The following is a 20381-nucleotide window of genomic DNA, read 5'->3' as shown; positions in this document are numbered from 1 at the left end:
TCCTTAACTTACCCCAAATTTCAAATTATCTGAGGTTCAATAATTATGGGTCGGCTGTATGCCTCCATCATGACCAGACACATCTTTATGCTAAAATATTTGCATACAACTTCAAACTGCTTTTGCCCCCCACACGGGTAAAAAATATCACTCGCAAAGAACATGTTTACGGTTTCTTCAGCAATAAACATCCTCCCTTATATAACTTAGCACTTTTTTTCTCTATCTTGGTGCTACATATAAACCAGCAAATAAACAACAAAAAGCAGCATTGACAAGTTCCACTATTTTCATCAAATGTAAGTAGAAATAAGCTACAACAATGAAACACACACACAAAAGAAGAACAAAAGGAAACACCTCTTGTAACCCAAAACTAACACACCGGCTAACACTACGTTAGAACAATCCCCACAACAAAGACAATAATTTTTTTTTTTTATAAATACAAAAACTCGAGCATGCTTACCAATGTATACCAGCAAAAGGCACGCCTGGGTCTATGTACACATGCTGGAAACCCTTTACATATTTACAGGCGTCATGTACTGGTAACTGTAAAAGCACCACACCGGGATAAGGGAAACGGCAAACCTGAGAAAAATTTACAAAGCAGCTTGGCACATTTTGAATTCTTGGTTATGCAGTGACAAAAAAATAGACGAGTCACAGCTACAAGTTGCTATTCATCCTCACTCACTTTCTCCCTTTAGTGTCAAAGTGCACACGGTTAACTTACATAACAACATGAAAGAGATACCGTATTTGCATAAATATAATGCAACCACAAATGTAAATGCACCCTTGCTTTCGACTACCAGGAAAATATGGAAACACTACGATAATACAACTCGCGTTTTTATTCTAACAACCTTACAACATTTTTCACTTACTACTATATTGTTTATCGCTCATATTTCGCAATGAGATTGCATTTCTTTTGTTCGCATTATTCAATAAAACAGTTGGCATACTTGTCCAGAAAAAAAAGTAAGGACCACCATTTATATTAAACGAAAACCAAGTAAATCACGACTGCCAAGTGCTTTACTAAATCATGCAGACTTTGAAATGCATTGTGTTGCGAAATTTGGGTGATAAACAAAACAGGGGTACAAGCAGAATCTCTGTAAAAGTTGTTGCAATAAAAAAACAGGTCACTGTAATGTGAACGAGTTAAGCATAATTCAACCATATCTGCAACCAACAAAGTCCATCCACCTACATCACCCCAAGTGGAGCTCTCACTGTTTACAGACTTGTACCTTCCGTCATTGATACAGCGGCTTACCTGTAAAGCTTATTGGCATGACAGCTGAGCTTACTGCATTTCAAAGTGCAATATCTATCTTTTTTTATCTCGCATTATATTCAAACAGGTGCATTTTCAGTCTGCGGTAATTCTGGCTAAAAAAGAAGCTTTATATTCAAGCAAATACGGTATGTTCAACACCCTCCCTCTTCTTTTCCTTGCCCATCGGCGTGCAAGATGCAAGTATAACTCCACCCTCACAATACTATTCCAGTGCCGAATGCAGCTGTTTTACATGGCATCCGGGCATGACACTTTGCACGCAGTCAGATTTCAAAATACCCCCACTCCCCCATTTATATATCCTAAATAAGCGTTTAAACAGGCCGCAACACATACTATGTCTATGGAATAAACGCCACAGACATCTGGGCCTCTCATCAACAAAGCAACGTGCACCTTAGCACTGTCAAGCCACTGCTGAAGACTGCAATCACTGAGGGAAGGTTATGACAATGCTTTGGCTTATTTCAGCAACGTTGCACCCACCACACTTTGAGCCAGCACTTCTCTTGCTGAGTAGCCAAACATAACTTGCTGAGCAAGTCGCAGCTGTCCAGCATTGGATCACAAGTCATCTGTCTTCACATTTGGCTTGAGATGACATGATTTGGAGACATCTTGCATCTGACATTGGTAGATTCTTTTCTTTTAACCCCCTAAAGGAGTACGCAGCGACGCTTGATCATGATGTCATCGACAGTGGTGCCGACGCCGAGCTTTTGGTGTCGCAAATCACTTTTTGGTCAGCGAAGACTCCTTTAAGCCTCTGATTCCTCCTTAGGTGGCATTACCACAACGTGTGGTATCCTTAGGATACATTCTGCCTCCTCAAAAAATTGCTGAAAAAAGAAAAAGGGCATCACCGCTAATGTTGATTTAAAAATATATATAGATGTGATTAGATTTCAGGTCTATGAGCACACAGGCAGCTATAACTGGGTATTATCTGTAAATTTAAAAGTCATGTCAATTGTGGGGATGCTCGACTCTCATGGGTCCCCGATGTTTCCTCCACATGGCTCTCGCATCTCCTGTAATCCGGCTAGTCCCACGTAGCTGGGTGCCAACGGCGGTTGGTGTAGTTGAAGATTAGTACAAAAGAGGGGGCAAATGTTGCGTTGCTAACACCACCTAACAACGCAAAAGAGAGTAGCCTGTTCCCCTTTGGCTTGGGGTTCCTCTTTGGCTTTTCACGCACTTGCCGGCTGTGCATGGGACCGTCCTTCGTAAGGCTTAGGAGCAGGGCACCAGAATGGACGAACATGATCGTTTTAACGCGCCACTGTTCGCATGACCATACACGCAAACGGTTAGGCATTAGTGTCCAGCATGGGGACTAACATATTCGCTCGCTATTCAGTCGCGGGGTGTTGGACTTTCTTGATATGTCACACGCTCATCACGTGTCCTATCGGTAATAATTCGGCTGGCTAGATTAGTGCTAAACAGGCGCAATAAATGCTCCCATGTATGTCTGCACTACTGTGTTGTCGTTCCTTTCTCCAAAAAGTACGTTTGAGCCCACATCTGGCGCCCAATGTTGGGCGCCAAATGTGGGGTATGCTCAGCATAAGGCTACAGCTGAAGGCAAGCTTCGGATCTCGGAAAACACAGTCGTTCCGTAGTACTCCCCAACCCGTAGCACATGTAATTGCAGCTACGTTGGGTTCGGGCGAATAAGGCCACCAGTGGTGTCAACTCTAACACTGTTTATTGCTGCATGCATTAAGTAACACTTGCAGAGGGAAAGTCCACTTTGTAATAGGTAATAGGCTTGCCTCGTTGCATGTGATAGTCAGGCAACAAGGTCACTTGCGGGTTGCTGCAGGTATCCGTTAGGTCGGTGGTCAGGTTCGAGGTCGTGACGCTAGAGAGAGGGAGTCTACCCCAGGGATGCTCTTTTACACCTTTTTACCTTGGCGAGAGGAATGTCCTCTTCGCACGTCGGATACCTTTCCTTTCCTTGTGTGTTGGGGAATGTAGGGCGGGAGGGGGGTGCACGTGTCGCGAGAGTGAGGGAGATCTAGGAGAGGGCATAGTGTGCTTCTCGCGTGTCTACGCCGGCTCTCAAAAGTGTCCGCAACGTCCGAACGCAACGACATGAGTACGCGGGAGGAAATGGCCATGTGGGCTCCCCAAATAAATAAAACATGCTTTTGTGCTTCCAGTCTTATGTGCATTAGTGACAATAGCTACATATTCAAGCTATGATTCGCACATACTGAACAACACCACATTCAGAAATGAGCTGCTCAGCAACTGTACATCACTTTCTCAAATAATTATGTTTAAAGTTATTTTAATTAGTTGATTCCAGTTCATATTTCAATCTACAGTGGCAATATATGTCAAACATGCGTAGACTTCACAAATTTATCATGAGAAAGATGTCGAAGTCGCCTATCACCTGACAAAAACATGGCACATAAAAGAAGTACAAAGCTTTTCGTAAGTCTGTTCTGAGGAGGTTTTTCCAACAAGATGGTTTTCCGAGGTCAGTGAATACCACCACACCTCCTGGCACCCACCCTTGTGTGTACAGTTAAACCTCGATGTAATAGATGTGGATACAGTCAACAATGCATTTTTCGGGCATGACAAATAATTTAGACGCCTTCGCAGCACTTTCACGTAACCTACAAAGCTAATGTATAACATCATCTGACATTTTGTATGCCGAAACCCTTTGACATCCAATTTCTTGCCTTGACCGCTGGTCCAAAATTGCATTAATAGAAGTCACCGCTGCCACCATTTTGATTATCCCACAGCCTCAAACCAGCGTTCTCACATGCCAATCCACTGGCAGCCGAGGCTGTAGCCAGCCATAGCCATCTGTGTTTGGCCATAATATGTACAGCGTGTTTGGTGTGGTCATTTTGTTTTGACGTGCCCTCCACGACGATTGGCCTAGCTACTTTGAAGCTCGCTGTCAAGATTCCTGCTGTGTGGTGCCACGATTTTCATTGAACGGATTAGTTGTCAGGAGCAATGGCACTGACTCCGCCTTCATCATCCCTGCCAATGGCTTCGAAGCGTAGAAAGCACAACTGACGATCAATCCATTGACAACCTACAAGCTGCAGGTGCTTCCATTCCCACTGATATAATGTTTGAACGATTCGCCATCGCTGACAACAAGCTCAACCTCTATGGAGACTTAAACGACGATGACCTTGTTTGTCACTCGATAACAGATTTCGATAACTCAGAAACCAAAAATGTAAAATCAGCACCTGCACTGTAGCACTTGCAGTACAATTATGCTGCATTCTCAGACTGTCACAATACCTGCTCATATTCAAAGTACAAACCTTTTCAAGGCTGAGGTCAAAGAACAGTTCCTGGAGCAGGGTGCGGGCTCCTAGCCTGTACCGGTACCGTGACATCAGTAGACAGACCTCAGAGTAAAGGCACACATCCTGAAAGGCGCTTGGGTACTTCTGCTTCAGGCTAAAATCGAACAATTAAGACAGTATTTGAATGGCCTGCACAAAAAGATTAACATATGCAATAACACAGTGGCTCCACAGCAAGCATGCACAGAACACAACAGGAAACTTTGTGGTTTGCATAGCTATTGTGACAACAAGGCACCCACTTTAGACCTAGTTCACCATCGTTGTGGTGCTATTCGCCAATATTTGCACAAAGGCAGATGGTAAAGTTAGCATTCACTGAGCCTCATCTCACAAAATATTAACGACAATTCGTTGCTGCTTTTGGGATACATTCTCAGCTTTGATGCTGTTGGGGCATGGGTTCTCAAAGTAGGTTCCGCAGGCCCCTGCTCGGGGTTCCGCGAGCCACTGATAAATTTTTCGTGGTCCCGCGCTCGCCAAGTGGCTAAAACGGTGAACACGAGGTGCGCTCGATCCACACAACCCCCATTACCCATGCCCAAGTGTCAAAAAGCACATCACAGTGCGTAACAGCAACACACAAACTGCGTAATAAATCCGCAAGCAGCTTGTAGCCACCCAACCTCCAAAAACGGGCAGCCATGGGCAGCGCGCCTAAGCTTTCGCACTTGAATCTCGGAGGCCGTAACTTAGCACCATGCGCATTTCTCCTGTTTGTAGACAGGGTAGGTGCCAATTGCGTGTGCATGGACGTATACGTCGGCGGATTAAAAAAATTAATGCGTGGAGCACCGCAAATGCGTGCTGCAAAAGAGCAAAAATGGCTAGGGTCCTCAGCGGCAATCGTACGCGATACGTGACTGGCAGCAACGCCGAAACGCTTCGCGTCTAATTCTGCCTTCAAAGCCTTTATTCTTGCGTTAATCGCCACGCGTAACACCGCGTTGGCGGCTAGCCACGTCCCTTCACAAGTGCGTAGTCGCCATCTATGGTCGCGTCGATAGCCACCACAGTTTCGTCCGCAGCAGTTGTGGCAAACAATAGTTTCATTTTGACTCAGTGTGTGCGTCAGCTGCGTGCCTTCACCATCCATGATTGCGTCGATAGCGACCGCGGTTTCGTGCGCACTTGTTGCAGCAAACGGTAGTTTTGTTTTTACTTGGTGCATGTGTCGGCCGCCTGCCTTATGAACCACAAGGCCACCATCCATGATCGCATCAATAACAGCCGCGGTTTCGTCCGCAGTGGTTGCGGCAAGCAGTAGTTTCGCTTTGACGTAGTGCAAAGCTGTCAAAGATAAGGAGCACCGGCTACATCGCGATGGACGGACAATTTGTTGGCGACCAGCTCACTAGCGAAAAAATAATCGGGATGTGCGTGCGGTAGTGAAAAGCGTGTCTCAGATGAAGACCCGTGCCGTGAAGGATATCGCGAGGCCTTTGCCGCTGCTAGCTCTAATCAGTCATGAGACGAGAATTTCAGCTGCCACACTGCTCTTGTGCGAAATAGAAGAAAGACTTGCTCATTCATTCAGTAAATAAAAGCGTGTTGATGTAGTAAGCATTCCCTTATTGTTTTCTTGATGCCCTGGATAATTGGACATTCGGCTAATTAGGACATTTTAATTTGGGTAATTCGGGGGGGAGGGGGGGTTCCTTGGCGCTTCATGGAGCTTAGCAGGGTTCCCTGGAACGAACATGCTTGAGAACCCCTGATTAGGACTAAGAAAGGATGATACTGCAGTTGAAGAAATTCTTTGCTTTCCGTTCACCGTATGGTGCCAGAATTGTTAGCGTTGAATATATTCAGTGCACCATTAGACGACTCTCCGGGGACACATGGTTAGCTTTCCACAAGCACCTTGCATCTAACAGCATGAACTGCACCGAGGACAACAGTCTTAGGGACTTTGCTGAAGAGGTATTGATGATTGCAGGAGCAGAATCGATGAAAAATAACGCAGAACTTCATCAGTAGTGTTGAATCTTGAAAATAAATAGGTGTATAGTATGTGGCCACCACTTGCACTGTTGTTAGAAGAATTCACGATGTTGTCCGCAGTTTTAGCGGGTAGTCATATGCCCGACTCGTGTAGGAGCCGCACCGTTCCATGATTAAGAAAAACAATGTGCTGGCCTTAGACAAGTAAATACACTAACTTGGCACATTTTACTTGAAAGCAATATTTTACGAGAAAAAACGGGTGAGCAACACGGGATATTACGGCAAACACACAGGGAGATAAAAGCATGTTTCCACCAGCTGCACAGGTTTAGTTTTTCACTGCTGTTTAATTCAAGAAGTCCCACGTCTACACATTAACCCCCCTTCCCCCACCCCCGGCAAAAACATTTACAACCTTTTTGAGTCATGTCACACAGAATAGCCTGACATGAGTGTCTTTCTAAAGCTTTCAAATGATGTGTGCCATAAGTAATGTTTTAACACATAGCAACCACTGGAACTCTACTCAAAACAGGGAATACCACACAGGCTACTCGTAGGAAACCGATGTTTTCTGCAATAAAGTTGTTTACTACTACTACTACTACTACTACTACTACTACTACCTACTACTACTACTACACACAGAAGTTTCTTTCAGCCCATAGTCCCACTACTTATGTCGTAAAAAAGCACAGTGGTTTAACAACAAAACAACAAAATACAAGCTTTCTACTTATAAATGTCTGTTCCACTTTCAAAGAGACATATTAAAATAAGAAACAAGCACTCACGTCAGTAGGGCCTGTTCGGATCCCTTCATAATGACTGAGCTGTTGAGGTTGGCAATGTACTTGAGCAACTCCCGCCTAACGGCAATGGGATCATAGTCGCTGTCAGCTGACCTCTCACCTGACTTCCTGTTTTTCCCTGCATTTGCAATACACAAAATTCTATCGGGTAACCACAGTCTGTGCCTGCACGCTACCACAGTCAGTTTTCATTAACAATCTTAGGAACTGACATAATGCATATCACAGTGAAGATGGATCAATTACTGTGCGTATAAGAATGAGATGCATAAAAAAAACACAGTACAGAGCATAATAAACAGAGTTCCACAACATCAGGCTGACCAATAAAATGCAATTCTTATATCATTACACATCATAAATTAAGCAACAAAGACTGCACTTATTAATAAGTCATACCAACACAAGTAACTACAGTAGAACGCCGTTGATACGTTTTTAAGGGATTGCGTAAAATATACATAACAGTTGGGAAACCGCAACAGTGAGGAAGGCCCCCAAATTGCAACAGCAATGTCATAAAAAACTCAGCGCGCATGTATAATTAAGAAACACATACGTTCAGTGACTATGGCCCCTTTCCACTTTTAATATGCTTCACCGCATAATACAAATGTATTGAGGTGAAACTGACTTTAGGAAGCTGGCAAGAACTACAACCATGCCATGACACGCTTATCGGGACCGACAATCACATACTTCCGCATTTGCCTCCACACCAGTAAATTTATGTGACCACCACATTTAAATACAACATAAGATGTGGGAGCATTACAGAATGGCGACATATCAAATGGGAACATAATACATATGAGTCAATGGCCTTTAGGATGGGACCTTGAAAACTCGACAGAGCAGCTGGGAAAATGCTGCAGTGAGGAACGTATCAATGGGGCTCCACTGTAAAAGGCAATATATACAAAAAGGTTTATCATCACAATACATGGGCTGTAGTGGCAAGCAATACTTACTAGTTTGACTAGAACGGGAAAAAGGGAATGCTCCGATGACTGCATCACGAACATCCACACTGCAGTGTTCTTCTATTGTCGGACTGACCGTGCCAACCGGACTAACTGAAACATCAAAACCAGCAACAGATGTTTGGTTTGGTTTTGTTTCAACAATGGCCAACTTTTTGTGACATCAGGCAACTAAGCTGCTGCAGCATGCACACTAACGAGTAGGTGTTTGCAACAGTTCTAGTCAATACTTTTTTCTAATATTCACATTCTATTTAAACAAACCAAGTTATTAGCCAGCATTAGGCAGGTTGCCACCACTTTTATTGAAGTTTGTTGCTTCTTTCTCTATGTAATGTACCCCTAATAATTGCAATCACAAACCAACTTGTGTGGTGTCTCACATTTAGCTTTACAGGAAGACACTTGTATTTACTCCTGGACATTTCTAAACACGTCTTGTGCATATGCCCACGATATGCTGTGCAAAGAGAATAATTGGTACAGCGTTTGGACAAGTTTACCAATCAACCTTTGTATGAAAAGGTTCTATTAGGACTTTGGCTGAATTATTGACGGTGTGATGTTTTAAAGGCTCTCATCAAATTCTTGCACGAAAGCGGTCTAGATTTGAGACTCCGAACAGTCTCAGCTGTTCCAAGTTCTCTCACCACCATCTTCACCCTAATCATCAACAGCGCTCTCTCTCTCTTTCTTTACTCCAGTCTCCCTTCCCCAATGCTGAGTAGCAGGTCAGAACTTTGATTCAGGCAAACTACTCAGCTTTTCAACCATAATAAATGTATCTCTCTCTCTCTCTCTCAGCACATTTCTTTCAAATTTGTTTCACTGAAATTATTTGAATAAATATACCTGCTGCACCGAATCTTACACTAAAAATTACAAAAGAAAAAAGTAGTAAGCACACAATGCAAGCCTTGCATCAGTTTTTTTTTTTTCTTTTCATTAAAGACTGCAGCTACAGGCTAGCTTCTCCAAAGGCTGCAAGATACTTTGCCCCTATCAGAACAATCATCTTCCAATGTTATGTGTAATTTTCTTATCTATAAATTTACCTTGGCAATGACATCCTTTCAAAGGCACAGATCAGATATAAATTTATTTCAATGGACAGCATGCGACTGGCACACAAAGCCTCCCAAACATAAAACCAGTTTCTCATGTTTGGCAGCTTGGCAAGGATTTATGACAAATAATAAAGGCTTACGAACTTGCTTGGCTATCTGTTGCTTTAGGAAACTCATATGAATGCTCACAAAAAATTTAGAATGAAAGGTTGAAAGCCTAACCTGACTTTTCAGGGCTGTCGGCATGCCTTTGCTTCATCTTAGCAACTCGCTCAACGCTGTGGCACAGGAGACATTCTCGCGGCGTGTGCAGCTCAAAGCCATCACTCCGTTCTTCAACATTCTCAGCCAATTCAGCAATTCTCTCTTCTCCATTGCCCCCCGTAGATGGCTGCACCTGATCATAAACCTGCAACAAAAAAATGAATAAATGGCTACAAAAGCATAAACATGCACTAGGCAGTAAAGCATAAATAATGTGCAAAGGCCTGTGAGAAAACTCAGAAATTGCATACAAGTTATTAGGCACAATTATGCTTCATGTATTTATAAATCAAGTTGGACAAGAATGAGATTAGGGGCAGTAGCATAACTTCATCTTTATTTTGGGGGTAGTTTCAGCCATCTATCCTCCCTGTCCCCTCTCTTGGTTTTCACATTTCAAGTCTACTAATTATGATTTGTTCCACGAGAATGAAAAGGCGTGCGAGTTGCTGCATTCTGTGAGGACACTCGACTCACTTGTGCCCCCTTGTGTTGTTTTCCCTGCATGGCTCTTGCATCTCCTGTAATCCAGCTTCGCCGCATAGCTAGGCACTGCGGGCGATCGGTGTGGTTGCGGAATAGTAAGAGAGATGGTGCGAGTGTTGCGCTGCTAGTGCCACCTAACGGTGGGATTACTCAGGTGCAAAGGACAGTAGCCTCTTCCTCTTCGGCTTGGAGTCGGCAGAGTGCGCAGACTTGTCGCACGCCTGTCGGTACGCTCTGCGGGAACGTCTTGCAATGCTTCGGAGCAGGGCACCGGGATGGACGAACTTGATAGTTCGAACGTGCCACCGTTCGTGTGACTGTACATGCAAATGATTAGGCGCTGGTGTCCAGCATGGGGGCAAACATATTCGCTCGATATCCTGCTGCGGTGAGTCGGACTTCCTCAATTTGTCCACGCTCATCAATATTATTTGTTGGTAGTACAGTTAAACCTGGATATAATGAAATTGACAAATTCCCGAAAAACTTCGTTATAAAGAGGATTTTGTTGTACGCAGATTCGGCACGAAAATTCGAAAAAGAGACCCTTCCCGTATTTACTCGATTGTAACGCGCCCTCGATTGTAACGCAGTGCTGTTTTCCGTGACCAAAAGAGAAAAAAAAAATCCTTTACAGTACCATGCACCACAGAAATACAACTATCCCTCAAGATTTACTCCCAATACACTAAAGTTGTGATGAACAAAAAAGTCCCAGTTTCACCCGAAAGGCGAAGCATCGATTGTGACAGCAAATTAGCAGACAGCTACACGAAGTAAGGATAGTAGTTTTATCGGCCGTATAAACTTGTAAACATTCGCTGTTTAACTAAATTGGTAGACTAATGCCTAAGCACACGTACTACAGCACATGGTCGAAGCTACGGGAGCTAGGCTCCAAGTGCGTAGGAGGCGGCCATATTGAAATGCCGATGGCGTCGTAGCGTTGTATAGTGTCACCTAGTGTCAGGTTAGTGAAGTGAAGTGCAGAGACTTGCGCAGTAACCAAAGAGTGGTGCTGCCAGCACGTTGAAAAAAAATTGTTTTTTTTCCCTTCATTATCAACTGGAAAAGGACAGTGCCGGCTTGGCGGGCTAGGCCAGCTGCAGCAAGCCGCAGGATCAGGTTTGAATGAAGGGAGGGGGAAAGGTCACGCCCGCGGCGGCAAGATCGCTGGGTCGAGGGATGCAGGACCCGCCTCGCGCAGGCCCGCACGCACGCACATGTGCGCTCGCTTTCGCCTTGCAGTCGCCATGAATTTGAGCGCATCAAGCGCGACGCCGCCACTTCGCATTCCGTCGCGGCGGAGAAGGTGCTTCCGGTTGCTGCTCGCACAAAAATTACAAAATTTGGGGCCAAATCTGCACGTTGTTGGCAGGGAGAATTCGTTACGTAGAGGTCTCAAATACATGTGCTTCTATGGAGTAACGGCGGGGAATAGAAACACTTCCGTTGTAGATAGGCCTTCGTTACATGGAGGTTGGTTATATCATACCTGCCAACCACAAGACTGTCAAATTCGTAAACTCGCGACCGGGGGGGGGGGGGCACGGGAAACGACATCAAATAGACTTGGAAGTACTGGTAGAGCCTAGTGCTGTCGAGGCTTCGAGCACGCCATCACACTTCGCAGCTGCTACGGCTACGAAACACCGGAGTGCCGGAGTCGCACTGCGCCCGATGCAGCGGCACGTCGCACAAAAAAAGCGAGGCCCACAAAACCGGTCATACCCGCGAAAAAATCCTAGCGAAGGCGACACGCGAGACGACTAGCCACAGCCTCCAATACAGAAACTGTGCCTGCCGCATCAACCCGAAATCGCCGTCGTCTCTGGGGGCGCCATTTACATACAGGTGGGTCTATGTTGAGAGTAACGACAACCAGTGACGTCCGGCCGTTGTCAGGTCGTATAATAACCCTGATGACGAAGGCAACGTCACAGAGTGAAAAATGTCCTTACTCTGTAGACAATAATAGGTTACGGCGCACACCCCCATCTCTATGCACCTCTATGTAAGTGGCGCCCCCGCCCACCAGCAACGGTGGGACTTTATTAGAAATTTAAAAAAATTATTTCGCGAATATAACCACTTTTTCGTAAAAATTTAGCTGAGATTCGTAAAATCATAAGACGGGTCCAAATTCGTACATTGTATGGAAAATTCGGAAGAGTTGGCAGGTATGGTTATATGGAGGTTTAACTGTAACCAATATACCCCCCTTAGCCATACATAAATGTGAATAAGCTGTTTTAATTTTCTTTGATGTGGAATGGCATTCGGGCTTTGTGGGGTTCATTCTTACGTGTAAAAAAAGGCGTAGTTTTGCCCGACAGCCGAAGTATTGATTGCGATAGCAAATTAGTAGACAGCTATACAGTGTAGACCGCTTATAACGTAAGTCGCCGGAATCGCGAATATCCGCACTATAAGCGGTACCGCACTATAACCAAAGCAACAATTTTCAAGGCCCACACATATGCAAAACATGTGCACCGAGCCGCCACGCGCATGCGACATTCGAGGAATGCAGCTAGAGCGTTTGCATTCAATTTATGGTCGAATCTCGTTAATTCGAACTAAATCATGCGGCGGCGCCTCCGACCGGCATTGCTCCGGCACCGCCATAGAGTAAAAGCTCAATGTCGCGCACGAACAAAACAAAAAAAGGAAAGAAAAAAAATCCGCGGCGGAAATTTCGCCCTCTCTCAAATGGCAAGGTCGCCGATTCTGCGTTGCGCTGGAACATGCGTGTACGTGCCGACGTCTGCACGGCGGCGGGCGCGCACGGTGACAGTCGAAAGTGAGGGAGCTATGAGGGGAGCCACCAAAGCGGCGAAGTTGCCGAGGCGAAATGCGCTTCCCTGCCGCCCTCCTCCCTCACATTCCACGGTCTCCGCGTGCGCCCTTTGCCGTGCCGTGCCGGCGCCGCCCGCTCCCTGAAGTTTCGTTTACTGCCGTTATCGTGAAGCGAGCGTTGGGCGGCATGGGCAGTTTCGTGGCCCTTGCTCACTATGCGCGTCGTGATATTTCACGACTCGCACTCAAGATTCTGGTTTCAGCCTCACTGGCTGTTCGTTCGCACCACGTGCCCTTCTCCTCCACTTCGTCTCTCTTTCTTTCCTCGAGCACTCCTTGGGGCGCCCGTTTGAGGGGAGCATTCGCCATCTCCGCCGACTTCCGTACTCCCAGGCAGCCGCACTGTAACCGGTATTTCGTTTCCCGCAACTGCACTATAAGTGATACGTGCATACATGGAGTGCCATGGGAAAATTAACGGGAGTCTGAGAAGACCGCACTATATCCGGTCCTGCACTATAAGCGGTAACGTTATATAAGTGGTCTATACTACAAAGTAAGAATAGTAGTGTTATCATCCATATAAACTTGTAAACATTTGCTTATTAACTATATTAACAAGCATGGTGTCAGCGCCCACAGGTAAACATGAATACATCACACTCGATGAGTGCGGACACGCCCTGTCAAACGCTGACGTGAGGAATTTAAGCGCCGCTGCAGAAGCGAGAGAAGTGACCTTCGTGCTGTTGTCTATCGCTTCAACGCAAACTGAGCGCCGAGAACACACAGCACGCACAAAGCTACGAGCCGCCGACGCACCTACACTGCGTAGACTCTGCCCCCCAACGTAAATCGCTTTCAAGATACGCCCCGCGTGACCGCGCGCCGCTGTGCAGTATGCAGTTGATGCCAGAGTACAGTACAGTACAGTACAGTACAGTTTAGATAGCATTTTAGAATATGGATGCACCGTATGGGACCCTCCTACGTGTACCGACCGAGATAAACTTGAGAGAACTCAGAATACAGCAGCACGGTATGTAATCTGCAACTATGAGAGAAACTTTAGCATTACTACTGCAAAACAAACATTAAAATGGGACACTTTAGAAAAAAGAAGGCAGACATTATGCTTGAAACTTTTTCACAATATATTTTATGGCCAAATCGGAAAAGACCGCAATAAGTATATTCTTCAGCCACATTATATATCCAGACGAACAGATCACGAGCTCAAGGTTAGGGAATACAGTTGTAGAACTAAGCTTTTCAAAAGCACTTTTTTCCCCAAAACCATAATAGAATGGAATCGACTGCCTGCTGCCGTGGTTGGTATACTTAATAATGAACTTTTTGCAAATGCTCTTTGAAATTTTGTTCTTAAACTTGTTCTTTATTTTACAGTATATAGTTAATGTAGAGTTTTCTATCATTACATAGTGCTTTATTATTTAGTTGTATGATGCCGTTTCTTGCCTTTTTTTGTATTGTATGGTTTACTGCTGTTTATTGTATGCCATAAGCTATTTACATTGTTGTATGTAACCCCCCACTGTAATGCCTAAATGGCGCTGTGAGTATGAGAGTAAATAAATAAATAAATAAATAAATAAATAAATAAATAAATAAATAAATAAATAAATACAGATCTTAAGGGCCATACTTTTGCTGGCGGAAACCGAAAATACGTCATAAGTGTCGCCCCCGGCACTTGGGCGGCCAATGCCATCGTCAAGCAACCAAGCCAAGCGACATGAAAAGTCAAAATGGCCACTCGGGCGGGTGCGGGGTGGCAGTTCGCAACGTATCATACGGGAATGGTCCCACAGTTGCGACATAACAGCAGGGTTACCAATGCATTGGGTTCTATGGGAGCTGTGCCAGGACCGGCCAAAAACGACGTAACAACCGGGAAAACGCAGCACCCGGGAACGCAACAGCAGGGTTCTACTGGGGTTGTCTAAGTTGTAGCGTCCTCTTTCGAGAGCTTCGGGTGTGGTGGGGTATAAATTCTTCTTCACAGTCTGTGGCCTGCGAGTATGTCCGTGTATCAGTGCGGTACAAGTTCGTCTGGAGGGACTGTTGCTCTGTCTCCTAGTGAGGCTGCCCGGAGAGTATGTTCTGGAGCTGCAGCGTGGGCTGCCTCGTTACCTGCTAGGGATAAGTGTCTTGGTGTCCAGACTATGCAAAAAAAAAAAACAATAGTAACAATAATGAATATACGGGGAGGCTTGTCGTTTGTCCACTACCTTGTGTGCTCCTCTGGACCAGCATTCACGAAGCAGTTCTTGCTCTAGAGATCAGTTTATAAGAACATGTGCTAGCCAGAAGTAACAGCAAACATATTATATTACCGAAGGTTGCTGGACAATTATGAATGAAAAGCTGCGTGAATTCCGCCCTTTGATTTGCACTATTTTTACTAGGGTCATTATAATTCTGAAGGACTGTTTTGATGCCAAAACCCTGCATTCTGATTATACCAGTGATTGACAGGAAGTCTGTGAAGATTTGAGGGAACGGTAGATGGAGATCAGCCTATCTGAAAGCTTCATACAAAACCTTGATACACAACCAATTTTCAGTCTGCACAATTAGAATATGAGAACAGTGACCAGGAATCAAACCCATGATATGGCTTCTGCTCAGGAGCAGAAGTCATATCAACTAAGCCACCACAGTGGATGCGAAAGTATGAGCTTATTTATACCACCAAGAAATTTGTGCTACTCTTTGGGTAAATAACAATATTTCCCTTTTACGAATCTTCCTCCACCTTGCAGACTTTTGCAGAACTGATTTGTAATCAAAAAGCAATGACAATAAACTCTGGCGGCAGGTGAAAACAATGTAGGCCGAAGAAAAGTTACCAACACAATATATAGATATACAGTTGAGTGCCAAGAACCTGAGGAACAGCGGGCGACTGAAAACATGAAGTGAAGGAGACTCATTAAGAACAGCGGCTCCAAATATTAACATGTCATAGCTGATTGAACATAACCTGTGCATATGAACAATGACAGACAATAAGAAACATTGTCAGCTGCATCAACTTACTGAAAAGATTAGTGCAGTGTCAACCGGCAAACAGAGTCCCATGAACCTCTCCTCGGAGCGTCTAGCTGACGATCTGGCTGTTGCTGCAGAAGCAGTGCTTGACATGGACATAGTCCGAATACTTGTTGTGTCATCCGGATATGGCTCCTCCCCTCTGCCGACAGAGGGAACAAAACTGTGTTACTCTAGTGCTATTCACATCGCATGGAAGTGACAAGCACATACAAAGAGTTCCAAAGTTAGAAAAAGTTAGAAACTATGTATGTGGCAGACATGTGGCCACGGAAGAGGAGTACAATTCTCAAGTGACAGTGGTCACATTGATGGCTAAGATTCTTGATCACACAGTGGTCATCGCTGCAATATAAGAATGTGCCAAGTCCGTCGTGCAATATCGCGCTGTAATGAAACATGGTCAGGGAAGCATGTGGCCTTCGGTAAACGCTGCAACATCTAGCCGCCGTCGCAGTAAACAACCATGCACGCATAAGCCTGAGGACAACATGATGACATTGTTAGTGATATTAGCATGACAGCAATGACAGCATGACTCTGCAGTGTCAAAGATAGCACAATGGCTGACACATTGCAGGCTCAGCAACCAACATTAGGGAAGAAAGTGTGTTTTCTGCCCTTTTCTTCTGGCTACCTTTTTTTGTGCCAAAAACACAAGATAAGTATCATGGTCACACCTGTGATAGACAACACAAAATTAGGCTGATGTAGACCATAACGACCATCACTCGTACTGTATCTAATACAGTATCTAAAAAACCACTCACATGTAGAATCCACTGCGATCTAGGCTCCAGCCAGCAAAAGACGGTGGCGAAAAGAGCTCCCCATGTTGCTCTGCCCCATCGCAGCCCACTGAGCAGACACGCTTCCGCCGCCGCCGCATTGACGACGCCTCACGCACTGCCCGTAGTGTTGCATAGCCTGCCACATCCCGTGCACTTGTGTACATCAGCACCGGGGAGTCTGGAGACACCGGACTCGTGGAGGTGCTGCTACGCGAAAGCGTCCGCACACCACCGACAAAGCCCCTAGGTCTCCGCGGCATCACAGCACCATCGCCCCTGTTCCCCCCCAGTGTGCTCAGCGAGGTCGAGCTCGCAATTGGGCTCAGCGTTTGCACTGTCCTCGTCGTGGCAGCATTCTCATCGCACGAACTCACACCGCTCGTCGTTGAGTCCGTGCAACTGTCAGACCGGCTCTTGCTTGTGCCAGTGGTGATGGCACTCTCGTTGCTGTCACTCCGCTCGCCTTTCACTTCAGGATTGCTGGAGTTTTTCTCAGTGAAAGACGTCTCGGTTCCAGAGTCGCGACTCCCTCCAAAGGAGCTTGAACGCTCCTTCGAGCTGTCTGGCACCGATAGCAGTCTGCACTCGGTAACAGAGGGGTGGATTGCAACCGCCTGAAATTCAAACAGTACGATTGCATTTTAGAACTTCGCTGCATGAAAATCCAACAATTCCTGTGAATACTAACCACAAGAATTCAAAAAGGGACTCAAATGAGGGTACTATTACATCCAACAAATAGATAAGGTAAAAATGCGGGCAAGTTTTAAGAGCAACGACAAATGGCTGCTGTCCAAACTTCAAAGAAAGGTATTGAGGACAATCTAACAGCCAAATTATATAATGCTTTAACACAGCACACACCTAAGAAAATCCGAGCAAGAGATAGCGGATCACAGGGAGACGACATTTACAGTTGTCACCTTATTGACATGCTGCCTCTGGGCTGAAGCTGCCCTTGTTCGCTCACTCTTAATCAACCTTGAATGCGTCTTGATTCATGCGTCTTGATTCAGTGTGAGTGGGAAGCCTTACAGGCAATGCCTGCAAGCAGGTAAGTGTAGCAACCAACACACCTCTGGAGTCTTGTAGACTTGCTGCCCCTGTGGTGCCTCTCCCTCAGCGTCATGCCTTGCTTCGCCCGGCCTGCAGTCTGACGATGAACGGGGCCTACGAGACGAGGCAACCAGTGCGTCGTGTCTAGGAGACAGCGTCACGTTGCGCGGCAAAGTCTGTGAATGGCGCACACCACTGTTGTTCTCCACCTGGGATTTTGCCTGCTCCGACACAAAGTTGAGCGTCCTCCGTAGCATTGTCTCACCAGCGTCGACACAACTGAGGGACGATGCAGCGGAACCATGGAAGCGGCGGTGCAGAGCGCTGGCCGTGAGAACCTCACTCTGTTGGCTCCCTGCGCTGCTGATGGACCACGTGTGAGCCCGGAGTGGTGCAGGTGATGTTTGCACAGCTCGCAGGGCGTCCGATGCCACGGGCCAGGCGTCGTTGTGCTTGTGCTGGACACAGTCCCAGCCAAGACCACTAAGGTGCTCGACAGCGTCGCCCGTGCTGGCCAGTAAGCACAGCACATAGAAGCACACACTGGAAGAGGAAGACAATGCAACGGAAATTGGCAGAAAGCAATCTGCTCTCGCAATAAGTAAAAATGGTTTCAAATAATAATAGAAATAGTGAAATTTCACTGGGTTATGAGGCAGCGGACAGCGAGGCCATTGGTATTGTATTCGCTGTGTTGCCACGTAAAAACTAAATCGCTGGAAATATGGTGCTGCTGTTGCCATACTGAAAGAGTAACTGAAATACATCAGCCTTCCATGTAAGGCAGGGGTTCACTTCGATGTCAAGAATTTTGGGAAACAACCTCTCCTTATACAATAGAACCTCATTTATACGTTTCAGAAAAAACACCAAGCGAAAAAATGTACTAACCGAGAAAACATGCAATCCAAAATCACTAAAAAATTTTACAGACTCAACTGTAGTTAATATCTACATATTAGGAAGCATTCTGCGAATTACAGCACTAGATGCCAACACGCGCTGCGCTGGTTGGGCCCGAGTGGTCCAAGACACACATTGTCATTTTTGCGGCTTCGACAAGCTTACGTTTGCGCTCCTCGAATTTGGCCTTGGTTAGCAGCATCTTCGAGCAAGGAATTTTGGCAAAGTTCTTACGCGTCCACTTGGTGCGAATTGTTGCAGCACGAGACGCCAACACATGTGTAACTGGTGGGGCTTGAGCTACCTGAGACACACATTGCGATTTTCCAATGGCATAGTATATCAAGATGGCAACGAGAAACAAACAAAATCGAGCTAGTGCATGATGCTGGAATACAATGCCTACAATGCAGCCAGAGCGAAATATGACACTTCATGGCGCCTGCAGCAGGAAATGGTGGCGTGTTTGGGTTATTGCCTATTAAAAGTGTGCATTAACGCCTCCAACGGCATTACGTTACGCTGTGAAACAGATAGCACATGGTGCTTTACATGGTATTCTAGAGGCGCGATGCATAAAAATCGCGATATCATCGCATATTTTGTAAATTTTCCCAGATTTCAATCAATAATGTTAAACAGAAGCGACAGACATTGTAGCAGTAGCAGTAGTAACTGCTTATTACTGCTCAAATTACATGCAGCACTGCCCCTTAAACGAGCTACCAACAGCATCCCTGAGCAGACTATGTCTTCGCTCGCAGGTGGTGTGCGTAGGTGACCTTGGTAGGCAAAGCTCGGATTAGTTAGGGAGTGATGTGCTCCGAGGAGCACACTGACGTGGTTTTCTTCGCAGTTTGCAGGCTTTCTATTTCTCTTGTTCTCACGGGCTTCCGCATTGCGCCAGTGGTGCCTGTTTCTTTCCATGCTTGCCATTTGAGGATCAGATGGAAATGTGTCATGCTGAACTGCAGCAATGGCTACACAAAAGTAATAACCTTCAAGGTTCCTAGTGACTGAGTACGGTTGCCCCACGTGTGGGCTCGTGCAATCCCAAGGAAAGATTGAGCGTTAATGTTTCAGGACTATGTTTGCGACAAGCACTTCTCGGAAAGCGACATAAAGAGGAAGCACTATCACAGCGAACAGCGCACTAGGGGGCAAAGACCTTCTAGACAAGCTAAAATAGCCTGTTTTGTTGCCATATGCAGCGAGTCAATACTTACGGACTGTCCCAGCTAATGTACAAACCTGTGTAAGGGTGTAAGGGCCGCACTCATACCTGTGTAAGGGCTGCACCCCCAACTTGACAGCCCAAAATTTGGAGAAAAAATTAATTGTTAACAGAGAAGCAATCGCGTTCGGTGCCCCGATGCTGCATGTCCACATTGACGAATTTTCGTGCGCTGCATACTTCCGCATGCTGCTACTAGATGGCAAGAGCTGCGCGCGCATTGACTTCTGATGCAATGGTACATTCGGGGTGTGCACAAGTTGCCGGCTGCATTTTGACCAAAAGGTTTG

At 45.7% G+C, this 20381-nt stretch overlaps 1 protein-coding gene across 1 annotated transcript in view; it reads right to left on the bottom strand.

Annotated features, from left to right (window-relative positions):
* Positions 1-67: 67 nt before the first annotated feature.
* LOC119433358 (rapamycin-insensitive companion of mTOR) overlaps positions 68-20381 on the bottom strand; it is a 61903-nt gene continuing 41589 nt past the window's right edge. Inside the window, exons 20-27 of the mRNA XM_037700517.2 lie at positions 17975-18497; positions 16878-17512; positions 16096-16249; positions 9706-9892; positions 8405-8509; positions 7416-7551; positions 4630-4768; positions 68-2154 (exon numbers count right to left, since the gene is read on the bottom strand). Of these exons, the coding sequence (XP_037556445.1) occupies positions 2074-2154; positions 4630-4768; positions 7416-7551; positions 8405-8509; positions 9706-9892; positions 16096-16249; positions 16878-17512; positions 17975-18497 (1960 nt within the window). The 3' untranslated portion in view covers positions 68-2073. The remainder of the gene's footprint in view (positions 2155-4629; positions 4769-7415; positions 7552-8404; positions 8510-9705; positions 9893-16095; positions 16250-16877; positions 17513-17974; positions 18498-20381) is intronic.

This window comes from Dermacentor silvarum, chromosome 11 (genome assembly GCF_013339745.2).
Source record: "Dermacentor silvarum isolate Dsil-2018 chromosome 11, BIME_Dsil_1.4, whole genome shotgun sequence".
NCBI lineage: Eukaryota > Metazoa > Arthropoda > Arachnida > Ixodida > Ixodidae > Dermacentor > Dermacentor silvarum.
The sequence above is the reverse complement of the archived record's forward strand: the minus strand, read 5'-3'. Positions and strand labels throughout refer to the sequence as shown.